The following is a 26703-nucleotide window of genomic DNA, read 5'->3' as shown; positions in this document are numbered from 1 at the left end:
CGCGCGCTTCTATACCCACTGCGCACGCGCAGCCACGCACCTGGCAGCAGGGTTTCCTACGTCAGTCTGTGGGGAAGTCCTGTTGAAATCAGTGCTTCCTTACCTGCCACTGAATATCGTTGGGGATTTTGACTGGTGGATTTGAACGGACTGCGAGTTAGATCACAAATGCCTGAATCACAAGCGGCCTTGGAATTATTATCTTCTTCTTCCCGAATGTTTGGAAGGAAAAAACAACAAAACCCTCTTGATATTAATTTCCTTGTAAAGGAATCACCCCCAAAGGAATCTCTCTTACTTGCACCTCAGATATACAGTACAACCAATGGTTTTTTCCCCCTTAAAAAAATGTTTAGGGGTACTCTCATTTCGACTCCAGAAAATTACCATTTTATAGTTCAGATCGGGGAAAATAAATACAGTAAATGGACAAAAGTACAATTCACAAAAATGTTAGGGGTATGTGTCCCCCCAGAAAAAAAGCACTGGATACATACAACCCAATGGGTTCTGTCGTTTCAGCATTCCAGGAAGGTTTAGCTAAAGAAATAACATCAATGGACTATGATAATACAGTAATGGGAGATTTGGTAGAGATTTGGTTGCTTGCTGCCAGATCTGCTCACGAACAAAATTCAGAACTTTGTGTCAGTTATTTATTTCAGCCACCAGGTGTCATAGTCCAAGAGGCTAATTTACCAAAGTAGTATCTACCAACTATTGCAACAGATCGGCCTTTTTTGCTCATGTATACAAAAAGCATGAATCCTTGCAGAAGGTTATGGGCATATAGTATAGATAGAGGGACCACTCCCCAAAGAATTTCAGAAAGGATGTACACGGCTTAAACTTAACACAGTTATGCAGGATCATTTTTTCTGTACAATAACTATTTAAGTGAGAGGGAACAACACTGGAACAGATTTGTATTTTTGTACAACTCACATTCATGAGGGAATTATTTTGCAGGATGAGTATTGTGCCTGTGAGCAATAGACACCACAGGGCACACAAATACAGAGATAATATAGTTGCACCTTTATAATCTAAGTGGTTACCACCTGCATGTTATGAAGATCAAACAAATTGCTCTCTCATTTCTTGATTGTTCACTTTTGTGAATTTCAGATAAAATTTGAACAATAGTCCCTGATATATCTTAAAAGATTTGCCTCAGCAGTACTTTGTTAAGAGCCATCTGGCCTCATTCATGTTTTATTAGGAACCATCTGGATCTGTATTTTTCAAACACTTGCTGCCTTAGGGCTTAGTCATAAAAAAGATTTTTTTTAAAAACCATCCGATAAACCATTGTTTCATGCATGTTATGTTACCATGTAACTTGACTTCAGTATAAATATTTGCTTTAGATGATGGTGAATGTCAAACAAACTTCCTTTCCCAGCTCCCCACCCCAATTAAAAACCAACCCAAAATAATCCAGGGCTATTTTTCAACCTAGCTAAAGGCCCCCAGTGAGCTACACTCTTGAAAATCCATTTGTCAATTTGGCTTTCACTGATTTCTCACTTCATCCTTCCTTATATTGGTTGCAACCAGCCCGTGTTAGTTGTGCTTCGCTTCCACTGAAATCGGTGGGACTTATCAAGTCATGTATAGCTTGTTCCATTAAACTTGGATGCCACTGAAATCAATGGGACAAATAAGTAATGATTTAACAAACCCTCTTAAATTAAACAGGAATTGAGTTCGTCTGAATCCAGCTCAAAATTTCTCAACCAGTCCCTAGAACCACAATCAGCCATCCCACCTGCAACTGTAAGATAGCTTTGTTCACATTGCTTTCCAAAATTTTCTCCTCCCCTTTCCCAGGTGAAGGGACAGGATACGCAAATCCTGTCTGTGAAATCACGCCGGGCCTCAAAACTGTCCAAAATCCCCTTTCTCTCTCCTAAAATCCACAACTACAGTTTTTCTGTGGATTCTCACAAGATGCTGGTACATAGGAAAAACTGTTACTTTTATCAGCATGGGAAGGCTTCAAAAGGCTAATGAATAGGCTCTGTCATTGCCAAGAATACTCAGGCCTGAGAACTGACTTTTATCTTATTCGGTTGCAACATCTTGGACATGCTGAACCACCAGGGCTCCTCGACCCCTTGGCTCTCACCCCCCCCCCTTTCCTGGGAAGGGTGCCAAGAGTCCCAAGACAGCTTTCTGTTCATGCTCAGAGAAACTCATGGGCAGGACTCTGGAAGAAGGAGGAGAAAGGGGGAGGGAACTGGAAGGGTATATATGTTTGTGCACATGACTGTGAACTCGTGCGTGCTTTTTGTGAGTTATCACACTTGCTCCTTCTACCAGTTCATGAATGGTAGAAATAAAAGCTTTTTCTCCGAAACTATTCCTTGAGTGTCTGTTGACTCCCATTTTCCCTTTCCCAGGTGCAATATTTTTCCCACCCGAGGGCAAAGCCTCATAAGGCTACACAGGCAGTCATGGGACTCTTCTTTCTGAGCAATGGTGTTGATTCTGGGATTCCCTGACTCCAGTCAGCTGCAGCATGGGATGCATAAAGAATCCTAGTGCACTTATATTCTTGCCCTGGAGATGATGAGCAGAGCAGGGATCACTCATTCCCGAGGTCTCCTTGCCTATCAGCAGCAGATACAGAAATCCAGTTTATTTAATAATAAAATAATAATAATAATAATTTTTATTTATACCCCGCCCTCCCCAGCCAAGGCCGGGCTCAGAGCGGCTTACAAGCAATAATAAAAACAAGTTGAATGATTACAACTTAAAAACAAAATTAAAATACAACATTAAAATATTGAAACATTAAAATATTAAAATGTAGCCTCATCGCAGGAGGAGAAGGAAAGGAAAAAAGAAAGAGAGGGAGGGAATCAAATTGGCTCCAAGCCAAAGGCCAGACGGAACTACTCTGTCTTACAGGCCCTGAGGAAAGAAATCAGATCCTGCAGGGCCCTGGTCTCATGAGGCAGAGCGTTCCACCAGGCCAGAGTTGAAAAGGTCCTGGCTCTGGTTGAAGTCAGTCTAACTTCCTTAGGGCCCAGGACCACTAGGGTGTTGCTATTTATGGACCTTGAGGCTCTCCGTGGGAGATTTCATGGATCACCCAAGCCAAACAGCAACTGCTTGACCTATCTTCTAAAGGCAGAACAGGACAACAGCAAGCTCTCCTATGGAGTTTTACAGACCACATGCTACCTCAAGTATGTTGCATTGAAGGATCTGTGTCTTCACTGAAAGTGGGTGCCAGTAATTTCTCCCCAATTAAATCTGATTCTATTACTTGCGCTAGGTCTCCTCACTTCTTCCAAAGGGCATAGATTGTTGTTTCAAATTTGAATGCACTCTTCAGATCTCTCTCAACTCACTAGTGTACCTTGACCTCTAACTTGGGAGCTGCTGATCTGAGGATTTCTGTAACATTAGTAATGATTCCCAAATGAGCTTGTAACTCAGGTGAATGAAGACTGACTTGGGATTGAATTACTTTAAGGCTGCCATGGTGCTCAATTTTAACTCTCAATATAGAATACGCTCCAATGATATACCATATACGGTACTTGACTCTTGCCCCACCAAAAACTGCATAATTTTAAGGTCATTCATTTCTTCTTCTACAAAAGCAATACACTTTATGTGATTTCTGGTGACATCTAGTGGCTACATATGGGCATTCAAAAAAATTATAATATTTTAATAGCACTGCAGGCCACACATAAGCCAAAGCCAACCTGGAAGTAATCTGCAAAGTATCTGGCATTTGCAGCCCCTTCATAGGTTATGCCTGCCTCTGGAATATTCTAAAAGGCTTGGGTCTCAAACTCTTAAGGAATGCTTCTTCCCATATCAACCTGCTTGTGCACCAAGATCAGCAGAGGAGACCCTTTTCCATGTTTCATCTGTTAGGGCTGCCATATGTCTGGATTCTCCAGGATATTATTGGGACTTCAAAGGCAGAAATGACATCCATGGGAGGACTTCCAAAAGGTGGCTCTTTGGCCTGGGGAAAAAAGCTCAACAATTTACTTTTCTACAAATTTGAGCCCTAAAAGAAGCTTAACAACTTTTGGGGTGTCCTGGTTTTTACTTTTTGAAATATGGCAACCAAACACTGTCAAAGGGCTAAATAAATGGCAGATTTTTTATTAGCCCAGTTTTGAAATGAATAGGGAGAAATACAGTAGCATGATCTCTCGACTTTATTTTGGGATATGGCAGCATGTCAAAGCTGCTGCCAAGCTGACAGCAGAGCAAGCAAAATAGCAAACCTGTACTCTTTCCACTAGCAATAAGTTCACTATCTTTTGTTGCTTTAAACCCAGAGGATCTCATAAAACAAACACACACACACACACACACACACACACACACACACACACGAGGAAGGTGGTTTCTGGTAGCACCTTAATGGTTGTTTTTTAAACTCATTTCCATTTCATGTCATTTTTACATCATACAGATAAAACCAATAACACAAAAAAGTTTCAGGATGCAGTAAACACCTCTGAGCTGCAAGTCACATGAGGAGACCTCAATGACCATCCTTGTGTGCTTCAAATTGCCCACTTTGGACATCTGGGAGACTGGCATAGGGTAAAGTTGTTGCACAGTAAACTATTGGTAAAGGAGGAAGGTGGGGCAATGGAGGATGTAGGGAGTGGATAAATGTAATCCCGAAGACATTTTTTTATATCACTGAGGCAATTTTCTTGGTGCTGGTACCACAATACTTTGTCCAGCAAGAGCTGTGCCATGTGATCTTTGGCTCAATACGGTCAACCCTTCAGGCACAAATAGAATTCCAGATCACCATAGGAAGCACAGAAGATGGACAGAGATGAGAGAAACACATTTTTGCACGCAACGTGAAAATTAGGTGTGGCAGCCTGGCCAGTTTGTAATGGTTTCCAACTGTCAAGGAGCCTACTAGGTGCCATCTTAGGTAAGTGGTGGCAAACCTTTTAGAGACCAGGTACCCAAACTGCAACCCCAAACCCACTTATTTATCACAAAGTGCCAACACGGCAATTTACGCTCCTGTGTCCAAGACTAAGAATTTGGGGACTCAAATTTTAGAGAATGGGGGGAGATGGCCCAGAATTGTTGAGCTTTTGGGGGGAAGATTGCCCAAAACTGTTGAGCTTTTTATGGGGGAGGGAATTGCACAGCGTTCTGCAGCTTTTTTTTTTAGGGGAAGAATACAGAAAATCACTAAGCACTCTTAGAAAAGCTGAAATCCCTCATGTCAACGCAGCCAGCATGCGCCTGCCCACCCACCAACAGCAGACCGCCAGCTGGTTGGCGGGTGTGCAACTCCTCCCAATGCCACTGTGGTCGAAGCGTTTCCGGATCACAGAAGTGGGGGGCATGCAACATCCACCAATGACCCTGTGGCCGGAACACACTCTAGGGAGCGTTTCCCGCCAGCACTGGTGTGTGTGTGGGGGGGAGCAGCTGGTCACTTTGTCTGCTGGGGCGATGGCACACATGCCCACAGATGGGTCTGAATGCCCACTCTGGCACGATTGCCATAGGTTCGCCAAAACTGTCTTAGGTTGATCTATTTGTTCTGGATTATGGAGACTGGGAACACTGAGCAGACCAGAAGCTCCATCAATAGCTGTCTATTTCCCCAGAATTGCTTATCTAAGGAATAAAACGAACAGAAGTGTCTCATTTGAAGGGCCTGCTTACCTGGGCCTGCAGATTGAGCAAGTTCTAGTGTGCGTCATATTCGGGGTTTCTTTCCAACTTAATTAAGACTGTGTGCATTCTTACACTCCATGAAATCTGTATTTTTTCTGATCTGTGCTGTGGCATGGGATTTCTATGGCATGTTCTTTCATTCGCCTCATTAATCTGGAGAGCGCGCAGATGTTACAGCAAACCGTTGAGGATTTTTGCCTGGCAAAATGTACAATGGTGATATCCTGGGGCGAGTATAAATATGACGCATCAGGCTTCCAACTGCCTACTTGGAAGGCAGACTGCAATGGAATTTTAAAAACCGCAACACAAAACACCAGGATGTGTGATGGTATTTGAGATGTAAAATTTATTAACATCTAACTAAACTAGTTACAGGGGATCAAATACATAATATGATACACAGTAAGATGAGCCAGAACTTTTATAGCAAGTTCATGGTATAAAAAGAAAAAAAACAAAGAAAACTGGAAGACAATAATATTGCAACAGTGAAAACACCCATTGTATAATGATACAGTCCACCAGCAGGTTAAAGTAAGTACCTTCCCAATCCAAATGAGATTATCATTTGAACAATGAAATATTTGTAGCAATCAAGCGTTCATGTGAAGTAGAGTAACCTCTGAACAGTAACTTGAAAACCAAAATGTTAAAGGATCATCCTGATTCTGAAATGATAACAATTTCACCTAGTTTCTACTGAAGGAGGCCAGGATTGTTGTTGTTTTTTTTGTGTGTTTTTTTTGCAAGGAGTCTAACAAGATCGTGTGAAAAAAATCAAAACAATATTAAAGAATTTGGAAATATATTAATGTGGCAGCTAAATAGGGAGAAAAGTAGAGAAGAGCAATAGCTTTGTTGTCCTTAGATTTAGGTGAAAAAATAGTTGCTTTAAGTAAAAAAAGATATGCAGTAACACTGATTATGTTTTATTGACAAGAGAAAGCTAGCTTATTTTCCTTCCTTCTGTATTTCCCAAAGACCTTCAGTATGGAGAGAGACCATCCAATCCACCTTCTTCACAGCACCCTAAACTGTTATTTTTCTCCTTCCAACTACTTCAGACGGTTTAGAGAATACAAGAAATTTGCTTATATATTTTTCCCAAACAAAAACAACTTTCACTGTTCTGTATATTTATGTATTATAGGGTAACAGAGAACAGAAAAAAATGTAGACCAGTAGAAAAAGCAGCTAATTTTACTCATCCAATATATCAAATCTGCACCAGCCCCAAACTGAGGAGATTCGGTGCTTGGTACATTTGAACCAAGCATAGAATGAACATGACAAAATAATGACAAAGGTGGAACAATTTAATTCAAAAATAAGAGTTGGGATAGATGGATACATGATTGCACCCCACCTGATTGTAGCCATGGTCAGTTAGCATACCCCAGACAAGGTTACCAATTATATGGTCTTATCCTGACGCTAGGGTGCCCTATTTCTCAAAAGGGAACCCTCTATTTGAAGGACTGTCAGATTCAAGTCTGGTTTATAGATTTAGGAACCACAAGAAGGGAGAGCAGAGAAGACCTTGAAGTTGCTTATCAACGATTAATACCTGGACAGCAGGATAGCTCACCTGGTCAGTCTTCTCCACTATAAGATGTAATGACTTTCTAATTAAATTATAGTACTTATTTCTAAATTTGCATAACCAAACCTGTATCATCTTTAAACTCGTTCCTTTAGTGATGCAATGCAATGGTGGTTCTGCCCAGAGCAAGCTAGAGTAATTCTGGCCCCGGATAGTTGCTTCAACTTGTCCTGCCCCAGCAGACATTTTGCAGAGAAAGTTCCTTTGGATCCAACCTCATATACTTGTACGTATGTTATTATTGGCTCCTTCCTTGATGTCCTTCCACTGGCAGGTGAAAACTGTTTTATTCCTCCAGTTCTTTTGGGAATTGACTGCATATAAGGAAACAGTGATGTACTGTGTCCCCTCCTCCCACTGCCTGCATGTTAATGGATACAGTTTCAACATAGTTTAACTGCTTTTTAACCATAACCTTTAATATGTTTTTAGCTATATGTGTGCTTCATTTGTATTTAATTTTTGTGATTCCCAGTTATGGGAGAAAGATGGGATATAAATATAGTGATAATAATAATAATAATAATAATAATAATAATAATAATAATAATAATAATAATAATAATGGTATCTAGATGTATGTTTAATTGATAAGATACTAAGGGTGCTTCCAGATGGTAGTTTGTGGTATCAAAAACAGAAAAGAACTCAATAAAAAAAAAAACCTTAGCACCCTAATAGAATAATCTGAAGCTTCCACCACCGGTTTGGTGCTTCATTGCTTCTTAAATTGTGGTGCCCAGAATCGGACACAGTATTCCATGTGTGGTCTGACCACAGCAGAAGAGAGTGCGGCTAATACTTTCCTTGATCTGCTGTTCCTCCTGCGCCAATGCTGCAAATCAGTGTGGAGCAGCTGAAACCAGCAAGGAAACAGACAGCCCTGCCAGTGCCAGAGTGCAGTTGTCAGGTACCTGACAGAAACCTTCCACTTGTAAGTGCCCTCAAATAATATCAGATATGTATAGAATGAGTTGGTATGGATATTCAGCCAGGTCCCAGCAATTGCTGAATCAATTGCCTTTCCTCTTCCGTGGCACGTAAATCATGCAGGTTTACACCTAATTACACCTTTAGAGTGAATTACAGTAATCGATTTGTTTAGGTGGTGATTGCAGGTAATAATATGAACATGCAAAATTTCAGTGGAGTGGGACCAGTCCAATTACATAACTGGATCCAAAGGGCTAAGACAACACCAAGCGATGTGTGCATGCCCTTGCACCACACTTGAGTATTGTGGAAATATTGGAAAACCAGGCTGCCTAATATCCAGAATTACTATGGTGGTGGTGATCGTTGGCATATTTACCTGCCACGTTTTGCTCTAGTGAGGTGGGCTGAAAATTCCTCTTACCATATGCATATACTCAGGGGAATAAGAGGTGATCAGGCAGGAAATATTTAAAAGATCACAAAAATACGTGATTAAACCCTTAATTTCAATTGCTGCATTCATGGGCTCGGCCCTCCCTTGAAAAAGAAAAGCTATGGGTTTTGCAGAAGGCTGGATGATATGTGTGTAAAAGGTGAAATTACGGCCCTGTGTCAATGTGATAAAGGTCAGATGAAATGATGCTAAGCTACCTGTAATAAGTGATGCAATGTGTGTGATGAACTGGCCATATGCCTGTTTCATCATGCATCCAGTTCCCCATTCTATGTATGTGAAATCGAGAAAACAGCGAAATGAACATGCTGACCCACAGGGCGTGCAAATCTTTCTTTTTAAAAACCAAAACAAAATGTAGCAAACAAAAATTGAAGCAATGCACAGAGCAATGCTCCTTTTCGAACTGGAGCCTAGAGTTCTATCCCAGCATTAACTGACTAATGCATGCAGTACGGTAAGCTCTTGGCTCATGAACAATGATTGTATCTAGTTACAGATAGGTAGCCGTGTTGGTCTGCCATAGTCAAAATAAAAACATTCCTTCCAGTAGCACCTTAAAGACCAACTAAGTTAGTTCTTGGTATGAGCTTGGTATGAGCTTTACCAAGAACTAACTTAGTTGGTCTTTAAGGTGCTACTGGAAGGATTTTTTTTATTTTGACTATGGCAGACCAACTCTCATACCAAGCTCATACCAAGAACTAGCTTCTTTGGGCTTTAAGGTGCTACTGGAAGGAATGATTGTATCTGTTTCTTTAAAAGCTGCATTAAATGTTTTGGTTTTTTTAAAACTGCATTTCAACTGTACAAAGCAATAAAAGACAAAAGGAAACAAGCATTTCCAAGGACTGCAGCACCTAAGCAGCAGTGACATTTCTGAAAGTGCAAGGCAAAATTACATACCCAAATCTTAACTGACTGTAAGCACGGAATATGATTTATGCCAGAGATGATATACAAATAAATGGATTGTAAATGAAAGAGCGAACCTGTCCAAAAATGGAATAATTTTTGTCTGGAAAATAATTACATTTTTTTTTAGAAGGAATTGTCCCAAAGAAAATTACAAGTTACAAGAAATCTCAATTAGTGCAAAAATATATATAATGTGTGATATTGTCAAATAGTGAGCCCCCGCAAGTAAATTGCTATGTGGATGCAAGGGCGTGGGGAAGAAAAGTTAGAATAACTGTCATTGCTTTATATGAATGAAAAACAAGGTATGTTATCTCCATATTGATCTAGGGTCCCAAATTCACATCGGGACTCTAGTATAGGAGGGGGGACATTACCGGTTACCAGATGTCCCCGTTTCCCGGGGAAAGTCCCCAGATTTATAAATCAGTCCCCTGACAAAATCAATCTATTTAGTAGGGAATTGAAAAGTGTCCCCGGATTCATTGAAAAAAATCTGGTAACCTTATTTACCTCGCTCTCCATAATCCTAATCTGAACTGCCCACACCAGGAACTTGCCTATAAAAAAGAGCTTCCACTGAGATGAATGAGAACATTTTTTTCTTATGCACATCGCTGGTGTGGACCGCCCAGATCCTAACCAGGACTGTAGCAGGGGGCAACGGCTGAAAGCCTTGAACCCTCAATGCTAAGGTCCTAGTTCAGAGTCTGCACCCCACACTACCAATTTGTATAAAAAACAACACCACCATTGCAGTTAAGGGCACAAATATGGGGTGAACATAGCGCCTAGTTAGACCCTGAGTGTTTAATGAGGCAGCAAGCAATTGTTGTGCTGAGTGACAGACATGATCTTATTGTAATGGAAGATCTTATAAATAAATGAATGGAAAAGTTATTAACTGATGTCTGAGGGGTTCTCGCCACCCCCACTTCAGTTGGAAAGTTTATGCAGTTTTGCTAAAATCTGGTTTCCCTTGAGACTGCTTAGGCATATATAAATGGGAGAGTTCAGAAGGTCATTAACGTTTTCTATTTCGCCACTCCATCAATGTGCATCTGCAGAACAAGCTGGTAAACTACGTTAGCTTTAGTTTTGTACGGTGGTGTGCTTGTGCCGTTGCGAACGCTCGTCCTCATGCATCTTGTGTCTCGCTAAATTAGTTGTGATCTAGTTGTGCGCTATACAGTTTGCAGGAAAAAACCTGCCTGAACCTGTTCGCTTATTAGAAGGAACAGCTCTAAACCAGGTGGGACAAAATGCTTGTATGGAGCTGCTCCCTTTGCCACAAGTGATTTGGGGCAGCTCACGCAGGGAAAAGCTCTGCACGCATATTCAAATTAATGTATTTTACTTCTGTTCACAGCACCTGGATGCAAGACATGTACTACATACTAAGATGAAGAAAGAATGCTTTACTAATTTACAGAAAGTACCATTCAACACTGTAATCCAGGACCACTCTCCCATCAGTTTGTAGGCAATGGACCTGAAAGCTTATAGAAGTATGTGTTTCAGACTCTAATTTTCTGCACACACGTTTCCTGTTTAGCATGATATTATATTCAAACTGTGATTTAACAAAAGAAAAACAAACAAGACTGCCACCTACATTCCAAAGTGCTGTTTTGTCTACTTTGGATTCCTTCTTCAACATGCTAAAGATGCTCATGAAGATATTAGAATACATAGAGAGGATATAGGAAAAACATAACCATTTTAGTGCAAGACAAATATTTACCTTAAAACACTAAACAGGTAAAGGAAGATCATATATTCCATACATTGTATCTAAGGCAGATGGTTGTTTTTTTAATAATACAAGATAATAAATGTGCTGCTCAGAAGAGGTAGAAAATACCGAAATCTTATTTCAGAAAACACCTGTCTCTTAACCACATTTAGCTACTTTGCAAATAGTTAAAAAGGAGGGCTTTTAAAAAAATTGTCTAGCAGGATCTTCTTATTAAAAACAAACCAGAATCGTGAACTAAAGAGTCCATGCTCTGTAAAGATATCGCCAGCCCCAAAGAAAACCGTGTTTCTTTTCCATTTGGTCATTATTTTTTTACCCACAAGCTCTGTTTAGCAGTACCACTAAATTGCATTTAACCAAATGGTACTTTCTAGGAAAAGGTAGCTGCTCGCAATGAACAGCTTTTCTATTGGATTTTAATATGAATTAAGCCATCGCTAACTTTGGTTGGACTGTGCCTCAAAAGTTCAGTCTACACAGCATGATTCATATATGCCAACTGTACAAATCTGGGACACATTCCACTTGGAACTTCCACTGTGCGAGCCCTGCTGAAGTCTGCGGTGGTCCAGCTTCCGTAAAGGTCAACAAGGCATAAGAGAAGTTCCTAGGTGTCTGTGTCTTTTTGCTTGCTTGTAAGGCAGTAGAACCATCAATGCTACTACCGCTTAGTACTACTTTCTTGGAATGGGTTAGCTAATGGAATAAAAAGAACAGGAGCGATCCAGACCGCCAGCAGGCTGCAATGGAAGGGCTAAACAGAGCAGTGAAGACCGACCGCTGCATCCCAGAGCCCAATGGCAGCTAGGGTAGGGACAACAACCATTTTGCTTCCTTATTATACCAGCTCCAGGCTGGTACAGCAGAGAGGCCCAGATTGGGCCCGTTTCCACAAGTAACTGGTGGCTGGACTGGCTGAGGACCCAAGCGAACTTTAGCTTATGCAGCTCTGCTCCCGATTTGGGGATATAGAGCAGCTACTGCCAGCAGGGATTCCACAGGAGTGCCTTCCGCTCATCCACAGTTGAGGTGGGTGCAGCTAGCCGCTCCATGGTAGCAGTGCCCAGCACAGCTAGGCAGAACTGGGTGAAGAAACATCGCCATCTCATCCAACCCCGATTGGTGGTATTATGCATTGATCTGCCCATGTGCTCAAAAACAAAGCAAATCCAAACCACAAAAAAGATTCCCAAAAGATCAGTAACTGAGATGGAATCTCAGGCAAGAGACAGAAACACACTCACTCTGGCTTTGGTTAGCTTACTGACATCTTGTGGGGTGGGATCAGCTGCCTCCATTCAGTTACTGTAGTGCGGCTGAAGGTTCCTGGCCAATACTGTTTATCACAGAACTCAATAAGGCATTAAATCTGAACTTGCATCATCCTTTGGAAAAAATAGTGTTAAAGCTTCTCTCCTCCCCACCCCACCCCACCCTTTCAGAGATAACATTCAACAATCATTTATTAAATATATATGCCAAGAAAATTAGAGTTTTTTGTACATTCAAATAAATCATGGTTACTATCAAAATAGCAAAAGACAAACAGAGTAACACAAATGTGCTTGTCAAAAATCTAAATCAAGCAGGAGTCTAGAAGGTTATGGTGATACGCAGCATTTCCATTCTTATAATCAGAGAAACAGCAGCTACAATGTCCTTTTCGTTTGTTTTTGTTTTTTCACCATAAGACAGCATTATCCACCTTGGAAAAGCCAGGGTTTTTTCTAAGTTCTAGATAAGTTCCATTGCTGACCCAGGAGTCATCTTCAGATTTCCTGTCAAACAATCAACAGAGCTTTTTTTTATTCTCCTGTGCAACATGTATGTTTTATGCCACTCAGTGTGGCATTCATATTCCTCCCACACCCCATTTAATCATCAGAACCACCCTGCAAAGTAAGACTAGACATCTTACCAGCTTCAGGTTGAGTGAGGATTTTAACTGGAATTTCCCTGGTCTGAGTCTGACATTTCACACACTCAGCAGTGGCTAATGATGAATAATTATGCTTCTCTAAAAGTGGTAGCAGTTGGCAGATCAAGCTATATTGCCAAAACTGAACTCCTGGGCACAGCTGCCACTGGAGATTTCAGAAGCATGGGAACTGGCTGCAAGTGTAACCCTATCCAGAGCAAGAGAACCATCTACTTCCAGATCAATTGGACCTTTCACACTGCACACCTTTGCCACATCTGCTTCAGTTTATTAATCTCACTGGATCCCACACTATATCTCAAATTCATTTAAGACATACAATGCTTCACCTGGAATACTGAAATGAAGTATAGCGTTGTATATGCTGATCATAAGGTAAAGGTAAAGGGACCCCTGACCATTAGGTCCAGTCGCGGACGACTCTGGGGTTGCGGCGCTCATCTTGCTTTATTGGCCGAGGGAGCCGGCATACAGCTTCCGGGTCATGTGGCCAGCATGACTAAGCCACTTCTGGCGAGCCAGAGCAGTGCACGGAAACGCTGTTTACCTTCCCACCGGAGCGGTACCTATTTATCTACTTGCACTTTGACGTGCTTTCGAACTACTTGGTTGGCAGGAGCAGGGACTGAGGAATGGGAGCTCACCCCATTGCGGGGATTCGAACCACGACCTTCTGATAAGCAAGTCCTAGGCTCTGTGGTTTAACCTACAGCGCCACCCGCATCCCTTATCTGATGATACTTTATCCCAAATCCCTTTCCCCAGAGGTTTCATGTAGATACTGAAAAGCACAGGGGATAAGACTGAATCTTGTGGCACACCACAGAATAAACCTCATGAAGTAGAAGAGTAATCCCCTATGATCACCTTCTGATAGCTAGAACTGAAACCACCATCACTGTACAGTGGTACCTCGGAATTCATTCCAGAAGTCTGTTCCGGAAGTCCATTCGACTTCCAAAACGTTCAGAAACCAAGGTGCGGCTTCCGATTGGCTGCAGGAAGTTCCTGTAGCCAATTGGAAGCTGCGGACGTTGCGTCCGACGTTCAGGTTCTAAAGAACGTTTGCAAACCGGAACACTCACTTCTGGGTTTGCGGTGTTTGGGAGCCAAAATGTTCGACTTGCAAGGCATTCGGGATCCAAGGTACAACGGTATGCCAACTCCCAAACTAGCTAGGCAACTCAAAAATGCCATCATGTATGGCAGTGATGAGGAAGCAACGTTTCTGCAGGAAAAATCCATGAGTAGGATATTGGGAGCTGTGTCCTGGACCTTGAGCTGTTATTCAACTCCATCTCCAATCAGCCTCAGCCAACATGGCCAATGGTCATGAATGACTGGAGTTGTAGTCCAACAACATCTAGAGAGCCACAGGATTCCCCATTTATTCCTTGATTCCTCACTTCTCCCAACATGTTTCCGAGTTAGCTTCCAGCCACCCCACCGCAAGAAAACAATTTCTTTGGTTTTCCTAGCCCATTGTTTTAGCCACAAGACATAAATAAAATTATGGCTTTAGCAATTAGGTAAGTATTCTGAGAAATGAACTATGAAGCACGATCTTGTGGATCACTTTCTGTGCCACTCTTCTAGCATATTAGCAGACATTTCAGCAAAAAAATCTGCTATGTTAAAAAAATACCTGAAAAATCTAGGCTGATGCTCCATATTGTTTTCTTCTAGAACTTTCCGCCGCTCTCTCTGTAGCTGCTCAATCCTTTGTTTTTGCATTTCTGCTCCTTCAATATTCCCTTCCTCTAGGAGCCTGCCATAAGCAACGATAAAAGAACAAAGCATTATTGGCATTTTATTTTGTGGCTCCCTTAGCTTAGTATCTGCAAACCATGAAGTAGCTAGATCTTTTAACCGACAACCAGATAATTGTCCCAGGTTACAGATTGGGAAAACAACCAGTGAACTGACTCTAGAACTCAACAAAAAATGGGAGGGAAGGGACCCTGACATTTCAGAGGCAGGTAATGATCTCTACTCTCTTTTTGTCTTTCCCAAAAAACTGACCAGTAAGAACCGATTTTCCTTGATGATGGGCACAACACATGCACATCCTGCCTCTGAAGGGTACAAGATAATAAGTGCTGCCTCAGTATGTATTCAGCTACAGGAAACTTAATTATATAATAATAATAATAATAATAATAATAATACCTTTGGTCTGGTCTAAATCGGGTATCAGTAGATGGTAACAGAGGCCTAGTGAGCGGGTCCAATTCATTTAATTCTAATGCAAACTGTGTGAAACCATACCACTGTTCATAATCTTTTGGCATTGGATCTGCAAATAAAAATGGATTTGATTATTTTCTCCAGCCCAAATCTATTCATAATTTCATGACTTAAGAGCAATGATTACATACATAATATCTGTGGCAACACCCCAGTCTCTGAACTCCCTCCATAGGGATGTTTGCCAGGCAAAATTGGTTACGGTAATTTAGACATCAAGAGGACTTCCTACAAGTTTTTAACAACAATGGATTTTATGTGTCTCTGTGGTTTTATTCCATGCCACTTTTTTTACCCATTTTTATTTTTTGTTTTCCACTCCCGTTTTGTTTTCAACTGCTCTGCTTTGGTTTGAAGATAACCCTTAACCATGGATTCAGTTGAACTATTTGCCATGGTTGAACATTATCTGCATATGGCCAATGTCTTAAATGTGACCTATCTAGACAGTCATTTATAGTGAATTATTATGGATTTCTCCATTACAAGACTCCATCCATAGTATATAGCATGGTAAAGAACTATAGTAAAATGTACTGAAACTTAAGATGTCTAGATTGTGGCAGGTGGCAGTCAATAGAAGAGCATAGGTAGGGAGTGCAAATGCTTTATATGTGCATAAAAATAAAATGGTTGATTGGTCACTAACTTGCTCTCCAGATGCACTTTGGCGAAGATGGTGTTCCGCAGTATATATTCTCATGCCATTTCCCAAAAATACGATGTACTACTTTCCCATTTTTGTCCAAAACATTTCCTTCAATCTCATGTACATTGTGATTCCAGTATTTTGTCTGGAGATAAAATGAGCAAAACCAAAATCACTTCAAAAGATCAGGGGAAAAAAGTGAATTAGCTTGCTCCTATAGATATGCCCAGAAATGACTATGTAAGCTTACAACCTCAGGATATTATTCAACATCCTCATTGCCCAGGAAATTCTGCTAGTAAACTTACTGACTTTTTAAATGAAATGGCACAGACTCTTGAGAACATCCAAGGTAATGTTAATATTACCTTTACAAAAGTAAGTTTGCAGAGACAGCTGTGGTCATTCAGATTCTTGATTATGATCTCCCCATAGTGTTCTATCCACCGCTGTCCACTTAATATATTATGAATGCACGATGTCACCTTATTCCATTCATAATGGTCCTTATAGCTAGGAGAAAACAGAGGACTGTGATTTCATGTTGTGATAAAGTATTAGTTAATAAAATCAATGGTTTTACTTAAAACATTCATCTCAAACACCCTGAATATCCAGTTTTGATTCCTTTCAAGACAAACAGAGACAAAGCAAAGAGAGAAAAGATCTCACCAAGATAGAAAACTTGCACTTGGGGATAGCAAATTTATTTATCTTATTTAGCAAAATTTATATACCACTTGACTCTAAGAAAACCTGGTTTGCAAAAATATGAAACATTAGATTTCTCAATAAAAACAGAACAGGTATTTTTAAAAATCCAAAAGATTAATAAAATCAACAGATGCTAAATCGAGGCAAAACACGTGGCTCTTTATTGCCTTTTGAATTCTATTGTATTCCTGGAGGAATCCTCCTTAGAACTGACTCATGCTTGTGTCAGTGCAGGAGCACAGGGAATGGCAGTGCAAGTGGGCAGTGGGGTTATGATGAAGGTCACAGCGTGTTCACGTGTTGGGAGTTGTGGTACGTGCTGCCCACAACAGTTTCTTAGATTTCCAATTCTGCACATGGTTAGCGACTGCATCTCCTAATCATTACAGCACACTGCCATACACAGAAAGGAATAGGCATGAAAGGAATAGGCATTGCACACGGCATCCACACGGTGGCGCTCTCAGCAAATACTGGGAGTGCTAGCAGAATTTCCCCTTCGGAACTGAACCCCTTATTTTGTATGTAGTTGCTGCCATAAGCTTTAACAACTTTTCAACAGCTGCACAGATCTTCGCCATACCAATGAGAAATGGCTTTCTTCAATAAACCTCAATAAAGTGCATTTATAGTTTTCATCAAAACTGGAAAGAAATATACGATAAGCTTGTTCTAAAAAGGGTGAATGGGTCAATTTGTATCCATTTTAAAACTGATAAACCTGTTGCAATCAGATCATTCTGAATTTGCCACATTCACAAGCTTTGATCATGGGATGATAAATTTTAAGCTGTTGGCTCAACAGGTGAAATTTTTATAAGCGACAGAATGTTGAGCCCATAATGGTATGTCCCAGGTTCAGTCCAAAGGTATCCCTAGTTAAAAGAATTTCTGATAGCAGGTATCTTGTATATATGTTATGCACATAATTCTCTCTCTGTGGCACCATATGATTTGCTAGGTTATGGAAAGTGAAAAAATATGGAGATTTTTGTGCCAAAGAAGTTTTGACAACCCCAGAGCTGCAAAATGTGAACTACAGTCTCCATACAATTACAGAACTTACGCTGGCAAAATTACATGTGTTGTACCAACTGGCACAATTTCCATGGATTTCCCCCAGAATTTGTTTTTCCATCTGATATCTGAAATTAAAAAATAAAAATAAAAATTAAAATTAAAAATCAGTAATAAACTAAGTACATCCTTAACACCAAACACATATTGCTATTGTTGAGCTGAATTGTTTACTAAGTGTTATACTTTAAGCCTGAGACCATCAATAAATTGACAAAGGTACTGAATAGTGGCTGTTTGAATGTCATGCTAAACCATGGTTTAGTGGCATGTGGGCAATCACACTAAACATGGAGCTCATGGATTCTCTCTTATGCTCCCAGTCACCCATGAGGATGACTTTGGAAGCTTTTGTGTTCGCTTTTAGTTAACTACAGCTTGGTGCAGCCCTGAAACTGTGGCTGACAATAACAATGGTTACTTTAAACAAGAAGCTTCAGAAACCATGGTTGGAAGTGACCTGTTTGAAATGAATCATAACTAAAGCGAACCACACAGACAACACAACAGACTATGGTTCACCCAAATCTGAACAAGCCACACTAAAGAAGGATAGAGGAGTGCATGAGCCTGAAATTTGCTGTGGCTCATTCACTTTGCACAAAACTATGGCTAGTATACATTCCACTGCTCATTTACAGATTTGCAATCAGATGTAACTCTATAGTGAAATCTCGTATTTCACTTATGTAACATCACAGCTCCTAAGCTTCAAATGGTGCTGAATATAACCAGGACAAAACTCAGCCTGGTGACTAAGAGTTATACTGACTTAAGATGCTTAAAGCAAACATATCGTGATTCCTAAATCATGGCAGTTCGTATAACCACAGCATATTTTGCTAGATGCTTTAATTTTTCCTCTTTGGAGATTGGAACCGGACTCTTGTTTTAGACAATGAAGTCATCTGAAACATTTATGACAAGCAGAGAATATAATACTTTGGTGTCTTGAGTAGTGGAGGTTTCCAGAAGACTTAAGCATAAGCCAGCTGTCCTTGCATTCGTTTCCCTGAGTGCAACCCACTCAGTGCTGCTCAAATGTAAACTCAATAGGGCTTAGTGTGCAGCAGTTTAACTGTGCCCTTGCTTTCAATTCAAATGTTTGGAGAAGCGGGCAAGAATTTGTTTTCCTATTGGTTTGTTCAAAAAATGTTGTATTATTACATTGTTTCTGTGTGTTTTTAAACACACACACACACACACACACACACACACAAACCACTTATACAGCGGTACCTCGGGTCAAGTACTTAATTCGTTCCGGAGGTCCGTTCTTAACCTGAAACTGTTCTTAACCTGAAGCACCACTTTAGCTAAAGGGGCCTCCTGCTGCCGCCGCGCCGCCGGAGCACGTTTTCTGTTCTTATCCTGAAACTAAGTTCTTAACCTGAAGCACTATTTCTGGGTTAGTGGAGTCTGTAACCTGAAGCGTATGTAACCCGAGGTACCACTGTATATACTATTATTGTAGAGTAGCATTGATACCACAGACCAGTTTCAAGTCTATGGCAGCAAGATGCTATCAATTGCCTTGCGTGCCCAGCTACGGAGTCCCCTTGCCCGGAAGCACCCGACTAGAGAGGGCTAAATGAATTAACACTACAGATGTGATGCTCCTGGCTGACTGTGCTGCTGCAAGCAGGACCAGCCAAGATAAATAGGTGGGAAGTGGACCTGAGTGAAGCCTGCTTCAGCCAGGTCTACTCCCCAAGCCCTGCCCCCCTGAGATGCCGCAGATTGGCCTACTTGAATCGAGGGTCCTCGCGGGAACCCATGGGCCCGCACACCTTACGAGGGGACGCAGCAACGCAGTGGCGTAGCGTGGGGGGTGCAGGGGGGGCCAGCCGCACCGGGCTCAACATCTGGGGGTTAGGGTTAGGGGGCGCAAATCCACGGGTTAGGGGGCGCAAATCCACGGGTTAGGGGGCGCAAATCCACGGGTTAGGGGGCGCAAATCCACGGGTTAGGGGGCACAAATTACTTGCCTTGCCCCGGGTGCTGACAACCCACGCTACGCCACTGCAGCAACGGCCAAAAAGATGGCATCGTGCAGCAAGGGGACTCGGGTGGAGCCACAACCACCGCTTACTGGGAAGGCGGTAAGCAGCCATTTCTAAAACAGCACCCTCCTCCAAACTGGCTACATCAAGCTGTTTCAATTACAGATGGTTCACTAAATCCTAAGGTCCAAGGATCTTCACCAACCTCCAGATGTTCTGGGCTACAACTTCCATGATCCCCACCAGCATCGCTGATGGGAGCTACAGCCCAGAACATCTGGAAGACACCAAGTTGGTGAAGGCTGGTTGAGGTTAGCCAAGGTTGAGGATACGTATGTTTGTTATGCCAATGTCTGTGTTTCCCCATAATGCCATACAAACAGATTCTTTGGCACAGCCAGCACAATCTCTGAAGCTGCACTAACATCTGCCACTAATGTTTGAGCTTATAGATTTCCTTCACGTTCAAGTAAAAACCAGAGACAATAAGCTGAAGAGTTACCTTGCCAAAACACAAAGTTATCAGATTCAGCGTGACATGCAGATATAGGTGGGTGATGACTGACCTAAGAGGAAGGGAAAAGTAACCGTTACAGCTACAGGTTTTTGTTTTTTTAAATGACTTCCATTCCTCTCTCATGAATTATTTTAATAGTTTCATTTTATTTCATGCACAGCACTGACCACAAGAGGGAGCTTGTGATAGCAAAACCAGCATTGGATATGGATAACGAAACATTAAAAAAATGTTTAAAAACAACAACCCAGAAGAGCAGGTGTAAAGCGATTAATACTAATTTGTATTCCGTTCCCATTTGAATGGGAAGTTAATGAGGACTGTTATTTTTAAAAAATAAATAATAAAAACAAATAAATGTCGGTATATAAACTGTCTTAAATCAAGTCACTTGCAAAGAAATAAAATCCAAAACATAAAATAAATCCAAAAATAAAATAAAAGATAGATATAGGGAAACACAAATTCCAGAAAAAGGCAGTTAAACGTCAAGTTTGGTTTCCAGTCAGAGCTATTGTTAGAGAGTGTTATTTAGTACAGGATGAGGATCAGGCCTGAGAAAAAGTGAAGTATTTCCTGTTGAGTAATAATGTGCCCTTTTGAAGTTCATTTCTGTCTCACCTTAGAGAAATATAGTCTCTAGACAGAGAAGTGTTTAATCGGGTTGGAGTGGTCTACGGAAATTTGCTACAGATTTAAATAACGGAAAAGAAACAGTAACATTTCTGAGGTACAAGAAATAGCAACCAAGCTCAGCATAATGTAACCATACAAGCTAACGTAACCATCTATTTATACTGTAGTCATTTAAAATATAATTAATTTTGCTTTTCACTTTAAAGTGGAACCTGTGCTGTTTTGTATCAAGTTTATGTATAGTTACTGCCAGGAAACTAAGGGATATAATTCACTTGCCATCTGGATACACAGGGCAGTGTTAAAAGTAAAATATTTTAGCGAGTGTAAAGAAAACATTAAGGTGCAAGGCACCCACTCTAAAATATATGGATTTGGAGGTGGTTCCTCAAAGTAACCATTCTATTCCACAGCTTTCAACAATCTCAGTTCAAGCTATGTATGCAAAAGTCAACTGAAGCAATTCAGTATAAAATTAACCTACTGCCACATAATCAGAACTAGCAAATTTTTCAGCCTGGACCACAACAGAAAAGTAGTACCTGTTCAGCAAAAAACTGAAAGCCTTTATCTTCTCGGATACATTCGTAGGTTTCTCCAAGCACAGGATTAAAAGGCTTACTTCCAGCTCTGTAGTAACTGGATGCATAAGCAGATACGGCAAAAGCAGCCACATATACCTACAAACAGAAGACATCATGTTACATTGGTCATTAATAAAGGGGTATGTGTCATGTCTTGCTGCATTTTAATTTTTTAAAAATCTGATTTTTGGGGGAGGATGTTCTGATCTCACACTGACTGCAGACACCATTTTTTCTCCACTTTGCAATTTTAATATTTGCAGATATGTTTCCTGCAATCTGGAACAATATCTTTAGCATGGGAACATGACTCAGTATTTACAGAATGACACTAAAGTTCCTGAATTGCAATAGACTTTAAGAAGAAAACAAAAATTAAATGGCTGTTTTGAACTAAATTCCATTGCAATGAATAAAACGACTACTGGATTTTTATTATGGCTTCATTCTCATTAAAAGCACAATAAGCACCTCCAGATCAATTCATAGAAATAGCAGAGGTGGACTCCCATGACAAACCATGTCAAAGCTCCATCGAGGGCAGATGGAGCTGTCAGCGTGAATTTTTCTGAATGGCAGCCAGAATGTTTGCTTCATGCACAGAATGAACCGGGTGCAAAAACAGTTTATTGTGCTTTTCATGGGGGGTCCAGGCACCCTGCAGTCATAACACCACCAAATAGCTTCCAGAAGGCAAATACAAAGAAACAGAGGGAAACTTGCTGGTTGTTTTTTAAGTGACAGTTTATACGTTACTGTATCCAACACACTCGGGATTCATCTCAATGGTTGGTGGGATGATGATGAGTAGTCAGGGAGAGAAGAGGGAGCAGACTGGGAAGGGGAGGTGTCAGAAGCTGAACAGGTAAGCAGGGTTTAGTGAGCTGGGAGAGTCTGTGGCAGAGAGATGTCCAGAATCCGAGGCAGAAGTTGAAGCAGGCGAGTGGGAAGAGGGAGGCCAAGAGGAAGAGATGAGTCAGGTTGGTGAAAAGGTAGGGGGCCCCCCCGTCCTGCTGTGCTAAGCTCCCCTCACCTCTAGTTTCCCAGAACCAGGAGAGAGATGAAGGGGAAGGAGCAGAGGCAGGCACACAGACGCAGCCTTAGATCGCTTGGGAAAAGCCCTGGAGAGGAGGTAAAGGGACCCCTGACCATTAGGTCCAGTCGCGGACGACTCTGGGGTTGCAGCGCTCATCTCGCTTTACTGGCCGAGGGAGCCAGCGTACAGCTTCCGGGTCATGTGGCCAGCATGACTAAGCCACTTCTGGCGAACCAGAGCAGTGCATGGAAACGCCGTTTACCTTCCCGCCAGAGCGGTACCTATTTATCTACTTGCATTTGACGTGCTTTCGAACTGCTAGGTTACCAGGAGCTGGGACTGAACAATGGGAGCTCACCCTGTCGCGGGGATTCGAACCGCCGACCTTCTGATTGGCAACCCCTAAGCTCAGTGGTTTAGACCACAGCGCCACCCGCAGACAAAGACAACTGTGGGAAGGCAGGAATCTCCAGTCTCCGCAACTGCTTCATAGGGGCAAGACCTACCGAAGAAGAGTTCCTGTGCTCATCTCCTGTTTCTTCTGGTCAAGCGTTAACTCCACTTACTTTGTGTGATTTACTGTTGGCCAGCTCGCTCCTGACAGCTGATGCACGAACCATCACATGCCTGCGGACATGCAAAAGAGAACTCACTTTCCTTCTAGAGCTGCTGAGGGACCCAATTTCCTCTTACCATCCTCTCAAACAGGTTGGGCGTACGTGCCGCTTTATCCAACAACTCGCTGTACTCCAATTCCTCGCAGAGGCGCTGCAAAGTGTTCAGCGGTTCGTTCAGCTCCACTGGCATGGCCACCTTGGAGAGGTCTTTCCCAATGTTGTTCCGCAAAATGTTCCAGAGGCTGATGTTACTAGTGTTGGGACACGGAGCCGGCAGACACGTCCTCCGCTTGGAATGGCATTCCAAGCTGTCGTCGGGAACACTGTCTAGAAGACAAGAGGCCAGGATTAAATTTGGCAACATCCCATGGTTAATATCCACACTTTTGCAGTTGTAGCAAACCACAAAGAGGCTTCCTTTCAACACAGTCCTGAAGAGGATGTAGGTTATGCCGAGACGCTGTGGCTTTCCCAAGACCAACCAGCAAAGTTTCATAGCTGTGCAGGAATTTGAGACTCCTTGCACCAAATTAGCTCTCTATCCCCCCCCCACATCTGTTTCCCTGAAACCAAATTGCTCCCCATTTTAAGCAAGTGTTTAATTTTGCCTGAATTGGGAAGATCATCTCTGTGTATTCAAGTAGGAAATTAGTTTTCAAATTCCAGCACCAACAATGCGCAACGTGGGACCAGTGCAGCTAATTGCCAGCCCAGAACCATGCAGAAGAATCCCAAAGGTGCTGTATGTTTTATCAGCTACACTTTTTTAAAAACAACAACAACACCCTGCCACATTTTAAGCAGGACTTTTTATTCCAGGGAAAGCATATATGTTTGATAGCTATGGACCGATCTGTTTGTTCTGCCTCCTTTGTGAAGAAAGAGAAAACAACAACCAGTAAATCTAGTGCATAAGTACCAACTCCTAAGGGCTGAGGTCCTTTTGCCCCCCACCCCAATTAAATATTTGAGAGGGCCGGGCCTCCCCAAAGTTGATGGGTATTGCCATTAAAATGTGCGTGTGCCAAGCCTTGAGATCCATCTTGGGGGGGGGAGGCTTACCTGCCCCGCCATATTTTATTGTAGTTGGCACCTCTCGATCAAGCGGAAGGGGAAAGAAATATCACTTCAGCAAGAGCACAGCCTGGAATGGGAACACCTGGGCCTTGTGTGACGAAAGTGGGTAACTGCTGCATGCTTATTGGACGAAGGCCTTGGGGCACAATCCATCCCCCCCTAAGTGCTGTGCATTTGGAAGCAAGGTCATGGGAGTCAATGGAGCTATGTTCCTCCCCTCACCCTCTTTGACGTTGCGTGCTGCAGCGCATCAGGCCATTACTAGGGATGAAGGATTTGTGTATGAATGTACAGGCTCCAAAACCTATACAGAGGGGATGGGAAAGGGAGGGCAAGAACCTCTGAGCTCTGTGGTTCTTGTTTTCATTCATATTATGTATTTTGTGCATTTGTATTGTGATTTTATGTTGTGAACCGCCCGGAGACCTGCGGGTATAGGGTGGTATATTACTACTACTACTACTACTACTACTACTACTACTACTACTATTATTATACAGGTGGTTTCTCCTACAGGGGAGAGATCACTGTATGCCATTTCACTGTTGCAAAAATAACCCTTTAAAAGGAAACACAATCCTGAACGTGTCTGCATCTTCATTTCTGCACTACAAGTTTCTGGTAAAGAGAAAGCAGAAACCCTCAGGACAGACCACAAAGAAATTTGTAACTCCTACCGAGGGTTTGCCTTTCATTCTCTATGTCGTTACTTAGGTTGTCTTCGGAGATGTTATCACTCACATCACTGGCGTATGAATCATCATCAGATACCTGAGGCGGAAGGAAATATGCTTTCATTCTGATTAAAAGGAACATGCAGAACACCACAGTATTTGGGAAACTGAAAAAGTGGATAAAAAGAGGCCACGAAGTTTGAAATGGATATTGCAAGGGCAAAACCCTGCTGTTAGGGACTCTACTTGTGTGTGTCAAGAGCAAAACAAAAACCTAAATACACATCCCAATGTTTAACACCCACACACCCACAAATCTTTGTAACATTTGTCAGACGGACAAATAATATTTGAACATATGCTTTTTTTAAAAAACAAAACAAAACAAAACAAAACAAAACAACCTCAGTAACATCTATAAGCAGCATTTCCTGCAAACCCCTCCTCCCCCTTTTTCAAACTGCTTTTTAAACCTAGCAGTGATAAATAATTGTGTATTCTGAATGGTACATAACATGTCGCTTGCTGCCCTGGGTTTGCAATTAGTGTGCCGAGACGGTAAAGGTCAAACAGCTTTGAAACAAGCGACATGAGACCATTGCTTCCGACGCCGGTGCCCAGACCTCGTTTTCTGAAGAGCTGGCAGACAGCAAGACTTCCTGAGCATCAAAAAACTCGGTGAGCGAATCCGTTATAGACAGCCGACTTTCGTTGGAAAGCTGGTGAACTAGACCCCTGTTCTCGTCGTCTGAGTTTTCCTGCAAATGAGAGACAGAAAAGAGCCTTGAGCGAAAGTGTCATTGTTAACAACAGAGGGAGTTGCCCTATATCTACATTGACTGTCAGACTCTCAGGGGTTGCATCTTGGACCTTCTGCATTCAAAGCGGATGCCCTACCCTTGAGTTTCAACCCCAAAGATACCAAAAGCCACATACAGTGGTATCTTGGGTTCTCAAACTTAATCCGTTCTGGAAATCCGTTCCAAAACCAAAGCGTTCCAAAACCAAGGAGCGCTTTCCCATAGAAAGTAATGCAAAATGGATTAATTCATTCCAGACTTTTAAAAGCAACCCCAAAAACAGCAATTTAACATGAATTTTACTATCTAACGAGACCATTGATCCATAAAACGAAAGCAATAAATAATGCACTGCAGTCACACAATCAATCAGCAGCTGAACTGGGTTCCACACAGTCACAAATACAAAAGAAAAAGAGCTGCAAAAACAAAAATGCAAAATAAATAGCAAAAACAGACAGACCTCAGTGTAACACTCAAAACGGAAGTGTGGCACTTAAATCAGAAGCATAACCCTCAAAACGGAGCACGTTTGCCTTCTGAAAAAAGTTTGCCAACCAGAACACTTCCCAGTTTACAGTGTTTGGGTTCCAAGTTGTTTGAGTACCGAGGCATTTGAGAACCAAGGTACCACTGTACTATTTGCTCAAACAAGCTTATAGGGTGAGCAGAGGAAGCAAGGCAGCCCCAGCATTCTGCCACACTTCATAGCGTTCCGTTTACTTTGTTTAAAAGTGCTGCTTGCTGCTAGTGGGGT

At 41.8% G+C, this 26703-nt stretch overlaps 1 protein-coding gene and 1 long non-coding RNA gene across 7 annotated transcripts in view; one reads left to right on the top strand and one right to left on the bottom strand.

Moving 5' to 3' along the window:
• Positions 1–103: 103 nt before the first annotated feature.
• Positions 104–3321, top strand: LOC308570266. The gene is made up of 2 exons (XR_014001057.1): positions 104–1833; positions 2454–3321. It is a non-coding gene; the product is annotated as an uncharacterized lncRNA (long non-coding RNA).
• A 7633-nt stretch (positions 3322–10954) lies between these two features.
• The window catches only part of OSBPL3 (oxysterol binding protein like 3), a 94887-nt gene continuing 79138 nt past the window's right edge, over positions 10955–26703 (bottom strand). For all 6 annotated transcript variants that reach the window (XM_081164442.1, XM_081164445.1, XM_081164444.1 and 3 more), the window contains 11 exons: positions 25770–25904; positions 25150–25243; positions 23472–23722; positions 21701–21838; positions 20508–20571; positions 17992–18070; positions 16580–16724; positions 16212–16356; positions 15485–15611; positions 14961–15083; positions 10955–13154 (listed from right to left, as the gene is read on the bottom strand). In XM_081164442.1, coding sequence (XP_081020568.1) covers positions 13058–13154; positions 14961–15083; positions 15485–15611; positions 16212–16356; positions 16580–16724; positions 17992–18070; positions 20508–20571; positions 21701–21838; positions 23472–23722; positions 25150–25243; positions 25770–25904 — 1398 coding nt within the window. In that variant the 3' untranslated portion in view covers positions 10955–13057. The remainder of the gene's footprint in view (positions 13155–14960; positions 15084–15484; positions 15612–16211; positions 16357–16579; positions 16725–17991; positions 18071–20507; positions 20572–21700; positions 21839–23471; positions 23723–25149; positions 25244–25769; positions 25905–26703) is intronic.

Source organism: Podarcis bocagei, assembly GCF_964188305.1.
Source record: "Podarcis bocagei genome assembly, chromosome: 12".
Taxonomy (NCBI): Eukaryota; Metazoa; Chordata; class Lepidosauria; order Squamata; family Lacertidae; genus Podarcis; species Podarcis bocagei.
The sequence above is the reverse complement of the archived record's forward strand: the minus strand, read 5'-3'. Positions and strand labels throughout refer to the sequence as shown.